General features: G+C 31.9%; 1 protein-coding gene across 2 annotated transcripts; it reads left to right on the forward strand.

Annotated features, from left to right (window-relative positions):
• The first annotated feature begins 6227 nt into the window (after positions 1-6227).
• LOC143533983 (putative 6-phosphogluconolactonase 2) lies at positions 6228-9216 on the forward strand. Of its 2 annotated transcripts, XM_077028601.1 has the most exons (4): positions 6228-6294; positions 7512-7686; positions 7760-7895; positions 8725-9216. In XM_077028601.1, the coding sequence occupies exons 2-4, from the start codon at positions 7517-7519 to the stop codon at positions 9214-9216; spliced, it is 798 nt and encodes a 265-aa protein (XP_076884716.1). In that variant the 5' UTR covers positions 6228-6294; positions 7512-7516. The 2 variants fall into 2 exon arrangements, with proteins under 2 accessions (XP_076884716.1, XP_076884715.1); XM_077028600.1 differs by lacking the exon at positions 6228-6294 and having other exon boundaries at positions 7483-7686.
• Positions 9217-9487: the final 271 nt, after the last annotated feature.

Consider the following 9487-nt stretch of genomic DNA (forward strand, 5'->3'; position numbering starts at 1 on the left):
GGAACCGCGGTATCCGTTAGCGGCAGCGAGAACGTGAGCCCATACTTTGGACAGATAAGTGGAAATTCGGTCATTGCTCCAGCTCAACGAGCACCAGACTGGGATATTAGCCAGGACTTACCTGAACCGGTTGACACGTATGCTGACGTGGATTTAGGCTCCGTGTTGGCACGGATATTAACACGTTTGCATAATACACAATGAAAGCACAAACTCAAACAACAATCCATACAATAGCAATTCTCTTCAACGACCAGTCAAACAAGAAGAAGAAAAAAATAACGAAGACAATTGCTATTGTATGGATTGTTGTTTGAATTTGTGCTTCCATTGTGTATTATGCAAACGTGTCAACGAATGCTGTAAACAAACGTGTTAATATCCGGGTCAACACCGAACCTAAATCTACGTCTGCATACGTGTCAACCGGTTCAGCTAAGTGCGAACTAATATCTCAATGTGGTGCTCGTTATGTTGGAGCAATTACCGAATTTCCACCTATCTCTCCAAAGTAGGGGCTCCCGTTCTTGCCGCCGTTAGCGGATACCGCGGATCCGAGAGATTCAAACTCATCAAGCTAGCGTCTCGATTTAGTGCTGGTTATGTCGACGCAATGAATTCTTATACCGCACATCTACTATATATATACATATATATATATATAAGCAAATAATTCTTTAATATACGCAACTGAACAACTTAGAATACCCCCAACTAAAAATAAAACTAATAACAAGCCTAAGCTTAAGCTTAGTGACGACTGATATGTGTTCGAGTGAACACAACTACGGTTGTCAGTGGTGACCGGCGGTCAAGACCGTTGGAGTTCGAAGAAATCGAAGAGCCCGATTTGAGATGTCGATAACGAAAGCAGCCAAGAAATGCCAGTTTTCCCAAGTAAGCCACTGTAACCGATTGAAGATGCCCATAACGAAACCAGCCAATTATTTAAAAGTTCGTTTTGCACTGTCAATTTTCCCAAATAAGTCCTGCTTTTGAACGCCCTTTATCGAATTTCCAATAATAATATGTTATTGATAATTAAATAACATTAATATTAATAATAATCATAAATAACATTAATAATAACAAAAGAAAAGAAATAAAAAAAAGGAAAAAAAACCATAATAAGACAACACTTGTGGGCTTTTCTAGAAAAACTCACTAACATAACCAGCACCCGTTTGATATAATACAATATAACATAATATAATATAATAATAAAATATTATATTATATTATATTATATTATATTATATTATATTATATTATACGAACGTACCTCCGAACGTCTTACGTCGCTGCCTAACCCCGGCATTTGAATCTCTGGCGTACATCACGTACCTAATAATAATAATATTTTAGTACTAATAATAATATAAAAATTAATACTTTAATACTAACAACTATATGTTCAGAATAAAAATAATAATAATATAATAATTAATATTTAAATAGTATTTTCAAATTATTATTTTAATAATAATAATAGTATTTTAATAGATACAATAATAGTATTTTATTTTATTAACAATAATATTTTCATAACAACAATATCTTAATCATAATATTAATATTTTAATAGTAATAATATAATAAAAATTTTAATAATAACGGTAACAGTACGGGATATCTATTTTAAGTTTGGGAGGCCCGGCGAACTAGGGTTACCGTAAAACGGTCGGTGCCTAGACAAATTTAAAAGTAAACCATTCACCAAATCTCTGTCCTAATATCTACAACTATGTCCTAACATGTACTAAATAAAGATAAAACGAAACCTGGTTTAACTCCAACTGACCGTTAGCACCGTTCGGCATCTCCTCGTCTGACTCTGGAAACATATATGGTTGTTGGTGTTGGTTGAATGAAGAGGGTGAGGGTGACGGTTAGGGAAAAAAAACAGAGGAAAAGAAATGGTGGAGAGGGAAGGGAGGGAGCCGGGCTCCAATGATAAACAAAACCCAATACGCCGTGTATAGGCCTATACGCGGCGTATTAGGGTACGGTCCGACAACCCTATGACAGAGCCATGCTAGGACGTCAAATCGTACCCTAATACGCCACGTATAGGCCTATACGCGGCGTATTCATGAGTATGAAGGGTGTCCCTAGCAGAACCCATTATTAATGCTGCTAAAAGCATTATATTTAGATTTATAGCCATGTAGGGCATTAGGTTAACTTTAAAAATACTATTTTTATGCAAAATAAAAAAATATACTTTTGTATTTTTATCCATTTTTGTATTTTGCCTCATTGATCCAAGGTTCAAGAACTATTTAATCTTGTTCATATCTTGCAATTTGTATTTTGGTTATATCAATAATGAATGTATTTTGGTTATATCATTTTTGTATGAATTTTGGTTATATCACTTTGCCATTCTAGGCTAAGTTCTTTGATTCGCTCGCAGGAAATGAACCTAATTTGATCTTTAGATATTGTTTATAGATTTGATTTTGGTTTGGTTTTTGTTTGTGTTTGACTTAAAGTGTACTTTTGAAACCATGGAAGAAGCCACTAACTTTGTGTTTATTGGCTCAATCATTCATGTTTCTATCTCTATGTGGGTAATAACATGTTAACCTAGTAGGAATGGGGATTAGAAGTTGTGATTTATAAATTTCATTTTAAAGGCATGTGCTTTATATTGGGAGGTTGCACGCTTTTGGTGTAAAGACTTGGTTTTTCTCATTACCACTGCTCTTGAAAGAGATACAATCAAACCAAGGGATCCATAGTGATTAGTGGGATAAACCCCTTGCCTTAAGTAGTCATATTGAAACCTTAATTCCAACATCGCGGTGGTTGCCATGTGATATGGTTATGGCAACTTTTTGATATTGTTGTGGAGTTTGACACTCATGACCGCGGTCTTCTCACCTTATTGCACTAACACACACATTATCACTAGCACACACACATATAACGACTTTTGGTTGTTGTCATGTGACATGACCGTGACAACTCTATGAAGAGACGTTCATTTGGGAACCTTAACCATAGCCATTTCAACTTTTGGATAGTATCTTTTGAGAATCCGTAATCTAAGATCGATTGTATCACTGAGGAGGAATCAAACTTGAGGGATTATTTATTGTGATTGATTTCCATTTACATTTGCATTTGCTTGTTACTTATTGAGTTATTGATACACACTTTATTTGATTTAATTAGACAATGATCGACATTAAGTATTGAGAGCCTTTATGTCTGGATGATATCCAGTATCTTGACTAAGCTATACTACGTATATGTTGGGTGCTCTTACCCTTTCTGAATTGTAGTGAGTGGAAGTAGAATATCTTTTTTTTATTTATCAACGTGCAGTGAGTGGAAGTACACGCTATTGAGGTTGTTTAGATAGCCGCAACGCGAAGGATGAGTTCACATAAATGATTTTTATTTTATAAATTCCAGTGTATGTTAACTTTTTTTATGATTTAACTAGTTGCAACACACAATCACAAAGACGGATGATACAAAGTTGTTGGCTACATAAATAGTATGACATAAGATGTCCTCATCTTAAACATAACTTATTTTTGACAAAATTCAAAAACAATGATTGACAAAAAGTCAAGCTTAGTTTTATTGTTCTCCACCCGATTTTTCATGTCAACATTGCTGTATTAAGATAGTATATTTTTACGAATATTTGATATGTTATGACAAGTGGTTGATTTTTAAACTATTTAGTTTAATAGTTTATATTGTTCATGAAAACTGCCTTTCTATTGTTTTGTATCATCAAATTAAAAAAACCATGTATTAAAAACAACAAAAGTAGATATATATATATATATATATATATATATATATATATATATATATGAGAGGGTTAACGTACAAATGAAATTAACGTGTTAAACATAAGAATCAAGTTCTATGGTGTAATTACATAATTACTCTATTTGTATATATAATTACTCTATTTGATTCTCATGTTTAGCATGTTAATTTCATTTGTATTTGATCCAAACCCTATATATATATATGTATATATATATATAGGGGTGGATTAAAATGAAAAGAGATAGTTTTCTAGGAAGACTAGGAATAAATCACAGCTGTTGGATTATGTTAATCAATGGTTAAGATTATAAATTACCAAAAATCGACATAGTTTCCTAGAATTGCTCTTTTACCTTTATAACTGACATAGTTTCCTATAATTATTCTTTCACCATAGGTTATAATGCCACATGTCAAAAATCTATTGGTTCTTACTATTCCTATGAAACTCCTTATTCTTATTTGAATCATTTTCTATATATATATATATATTGATGTTAACTATTATAAAAACATATATTATTGTGAACCTATTAAATCTTATTAAGTTCCCTACCACAAGGAGTCGAGAACAAGGAACAAGATAACTAATCGTATTGTTGCTTTTATATATTGTTTTAAATGTGATCTAAAACATATTAATGTGATTATTTACTTAAACGGGTATTAATCATTATTAAAATTTAGGATATAATTGTCTCTTTTAAAAACATTTTTTCAAACAACCAACAAATAGAGTCAGACTTTCCGAGGTAACCCCATAACAAAAGGCGACTCAGTACGCCTGCGATCACAGACATCGTTGAGTAGCCTAAGCCTATCATCTTCTGTTCCAGAAAAAACCTACCGTCGAAAGGCCTACTAATATCAGTTGAGTTAAAGCTTATCACCAATTTCATAATTATTAACAGCTTTTGAGGCCTATCCATAACAAAAGTGGGGTGTCTTTAGATTTCTTTGTGTTCCGAGCAGGACTCTTCATAAATCCAAACCCTTATCCGTTTACTTTTGTTCAATTCAGGTTTTTAATAATTATAAAAAGAATCATAAACTGTTTTGAGTTTTTCTCTGACGATCATTGGATGCACGTGGGATCCCCAAAGGCAAAGTTTCTTTCACTTCCAATTTTCATAAATTTATTTTTTTATTATTGTTTTTTCGTCATGGGGCCCTTATTATTCCAAGTTACGACATCACATCTTCATTATTATATTATTATTTTATTTATACATTTTTTTTAATTTAATACCATCAGCAAAACTGTAGCATCAAGATCAGAGTCCATAACTTGTATCTATCTGTTTCTGTGTGTAATAGGTTTTATTATTATTTATTTATTTATCCAAATTAGATTTTAATAGTCTCATGTCTTTGGAGTTAGAATTGTTATCACCCGTCCCACCTTTTATACTAAGGACGCGCTCGTTTTACGGACTTTTTTTTAAAGTATTTGGAATTGGAATTGGAATTGGAATTGGAATGTTTGAGAATCCCTATCATGTGTTTGGTTGGTTAATATGTATTGGAATTGGAATCTTCTTTTGTTTGTTTTTGGTCGGTTACGGATTCGTTTTCGGCCTTTTGTTTCGTTGTGGTCGGTTTTTTCATTTTAATTTCTGTTCGGTTTTGATCGATTTTTTCGGTTTCCATCAATTCGGTTCAGTTTTGGTTTTTGTTTCGTTTTCGTCGACTTTCGGTTTCGGTTCATTTCCCTTTTTTTTAAGAACGAGGGCAAAGGCGGAAACGTTTTAGTTTTTTTACATTTTTCGTTTTTGATGTATACTTTGAGTTATGATTTTTTTATTAATTTTTTTTAGGGATTTTTATTTTCCATAACAATCCTTTCAAATAGGTGGGATTTTAAAATCCCATGAAATATGGGATTTGATGGGATTTAGTTTCCATTCCCATTCTTTCATTTAATGAAACGAACATATCAATTCATGGGATTTAAAATCTCATTCTTTAGAATTCCTTCCAAGTCCTTAAAACGAACATGATCTAATTGTTTTTATTGGAATATCAAACTTATGTTTTAGGCCTTTGATCGGAATGAAGATACAAGTAGATTGATGTAAAATTTACCTCAAAAAAGTGCTTCAATTTGGGTGTTTAACTTTCAATTAACAATAATTAACCCGTCTGGAGCACCGTTTCAAGGTAAGTTTTAAATTAATCAATTCGTAATTTCGTATCCACCTTCCAATCAAAAGACATAAAATATCAGCTCGAAAATTTAGAAAAAAGTTAACTCCGTTAAGTTTTTTTTTCTTGATGTCCAATGAAAACAATTAGTGTAAAAGATGGCACCGATGACAGCTATTTTCAAAGATTAGATTATTATTGGCTAAGGGTAAATAGTTTGGGATCATTAAAATCTAAATTAATTTTTATTTATATAAATCATTAATACTCATATACTTATGTTCACAACCATTTTCTACTTTAATCTCTGTCTCTTCCATCCTCTGCACACATCCCCTTTGTTTCTTATTTGTAAGCATCTCTTTCTTTCTCTCTCATCTTTCTCTCCCTATATCTATCTGTCTATGCATAAATTATGATGCAAAAATTTCATTGCATCTTCAAGAATGTATGTGATCAAGAGAATTTTGATTTTATTACTAATGATGATCTGGGATTTCTTTGTAATGCATTTTAACTTTAGTTGGTTGATAATTTATTCAATTATTGGATCTTTTATTATGGTATTATGAAATTTAATATCTTTCTTAAATATTGATGTAATAACATGTTCTTAGTGTTTTCTTGATTTTCTTTTATATTTTCAAGAAAGTTTTTCCAAAATTATGTATTGATTTTTGGATGCATGTTTTAATCACATTGCATATGTGGGTGTGTTGTATTTCTGATATCTTGTGTCTAAAAAGATTAATTATGAAATTTATTGGGATTTGTTATATGCAGCTAGCATCTTAAATCTTTAAACTAATTAGAATTATTGGATCTTTTACTATGAAATTTTGCAGCTTTCTTTGCAAAGTTATGGATTCTAGAATCCTTCTTGTAATATTGTTTTTAGATTTTTTGATTATTTTGTAATTATTGATGTTTACACATGTTCTTTGCACTTTCTTGATTTGCTTTTATATTTTCAAGAAAGTTTTTGCAAAAAATTGTGTTTTGATTCTTGAAATGCATGTTTTAATCACATTGCTTATGTGGGTGTGTTAAATTTTTAATCTTTTGTGTCTAAAAAGATTAATTATGATCTATGGTTTGTTTATAATGTAGCATCTCTAATTAATTCTTTTATAACATTAGTTAATTAATCTTTGAATTTGGATCTTTTACCATGAAATTTAGCATCTTTATTATAAATTCATGGGTTCTAGAATCATTCTTGTAATCTTGTTTTACTTTCTTGATATCCTTTTATGTTTTCAAGAAAGCTGTTCCAAAAATTGTGTTATTATACTTGAAATGCATATCTGATCTTTTGTGTCTAATAAGATTAATTATGATCTGGGGTTTTGTTATAATGCATTAATGCAGCATCCTTAATTCTTTTAACTTTTTAACTTTAGTTAGTTGATTATTCCTTTGAGTTATTGGATCTTTTATTATGAAATTGTGTTATGAATCTTGATATGCATATTCTAGTCACATTGCACATATGGGTACTTTTTTATTTCTAATATTTTTTTTGTGATTTTGTTTTAATTATGATTTAAACATTAGTTGGGTTTAAGAAAAGATGGCTCTTTTGGAATCAAAGAACAGAGGTGAGGTCAGAATCCATGGAAGTTTGGAAGAACTCAGCACAGATTTGGCTGATTACATAGCAGAATTATCCGAGGCATCCGTTAAAGAACGTGGGTTTTTCGCTATCGCGTTATCTGGTGGTTCCGTAATTAGCTTGTTGAGGTACAAAAAGATGTCTAATCATGTGTTTATGTGTCAAATTTTTAATGTTTTTATTGTCTTGAGTTTTAAACAGGAATCTTTGTGGAGCGCCTTATAACAAGACTGTCGATTGGTCGAAGTGGTATATATTTTGGGCGGATGAACGCTTGGTTGCCAAGAATCATGTTGATAGCAACTATAAACTTGCTAAAGATCATCTTTTGTGTAAGGTAATTAAGCTTTTAGACATTGTTAATTAGTGTAAGTTATGCTGGAATTTGATTAATCAAAGGTGGAACCCAAATCTTGATTTTGCCTTATCCATTTCTTGATTCTAAGATCTTAATCATATATTATATCCAGCTAATATTTGCATTATCTCTTTGTTTGTTTAATTGGTATTATATAGTAGGACAAAAACGTTTCCAACTTTTTCTAAAATATTCAATTTAGCCAACAATTTAAGTGCATATTCTTAGTATGGGTGCAATCTTGATTATATGACAAATGTGGTAGTTTTGACCGATTTACTTATGAAAAAACAATAAACGACATGGTTATGCTTTATTTCTAAATTCTTACGAGTACATCAAGATTTAGCTAAACGAAGAAAATAAAGTTTTAGTTTTATTTTGATTGCATCAATGACTTGTACATCGTATGAAGTTTGCATTTTTAGCATGTAGAAAGATTTAGCTAAATGAAGAAAAGAAAGTTTTTTGTTTTATTTTGATTCTATCAATAACTTGTACATTATATGAAGTTTGTATTTTTCGTAACCTTCTAAAAGTATTTTACTCAGAAAATAAATTATTATTATTGAAATATTATTTGGATTATTATACTGTATCGTATATGTATCGTACACGTACAATGTAATTATAAGGTTTGTTTTCATCCCACCCTCTTTGTATCATACATATAGCTCTTTTATCAAAGAGATCATGTACGTTTGTTTGTTCTTATTGTTGAAATAATGTATTTTTTCTAGAACATATTTTAGAAACTAGTTATTTATAGCAGAAATTGGACCAAGTATATGACAACTTTTATTTGCAGTTGCCTATTGTTCCGAGTCATGTACATTCCATCAACGACTCTCTAACCGCGGAAGAAGCCGCTAACGAGTACGAGTTTGTGATCCGACAACTGGTAAGGACCCGTGTGGTCAATGTGTCTGATGTCAGTGACTGCCCGAAGTTTGACCTAATTCTTCTAGGCATGAGACCAGATGGCCACGTGGCATCTTTAATGCCTGACCATCCGGTCCTTGAAGAAAAGAATGAATGGGTGACATTCATCACCACTTCCCCTAAACCACCACCCGAAAGAATCACCTTCACCCTTCCCGTCATCAACTCTGCCGCTAATGTGGCGGTGGTGGTGACAGGTGGAGCGAAAGCAGAGGCCGTCCGACTGGCTATAGATGATGTGGGGCCCGAGTGCCCAGTGTTGCCAGCTAGGATGGTTGAACCAATTGTTGGGAAGCTGGTGTGGTTTTTGGATAATGAGGCTGCTTCAAAGCTTAAGGGCTTTAAACAATTTTCTTAAGAGTTTAATGGAGAGATTAATATTTGTTTGTTCATGTTTTTTTTATTTTTGGATAGTTTGATGTTTTGGTTGTTAACTTGTTACATGTTTTGAAAGTACTAGTGGCAAAGTTGTGATTTAGTGACTTTTTTTTAATCAGAAGAGGTGGTTAATAAGATTAATTTAGTGACTGTTTTTGTGTCATGTCACATTCATGTCTTCTTATCCTTATCCAATTCATATATCCATCTTCTTTAATAACCATTATAAGTTAGGTAAGAGTGGGCCACTA

Source organism: Bidens hawaiensis, unplaced genomic scaffold, assembly GCF_021521415.1.
Source record: "Bidens hawaiensis isolate Kalapana, Puna unplaced genomic scaffold, B.hawaiensis_p1.1 tig00009970_1, whole genome shotgun sequence".
NCBI lineage: Eukaryota > Viridiplantae > Streptophyta > Magnoliopsida > Asterales > Asteraceae > Bidens > Bidens hawaiensis.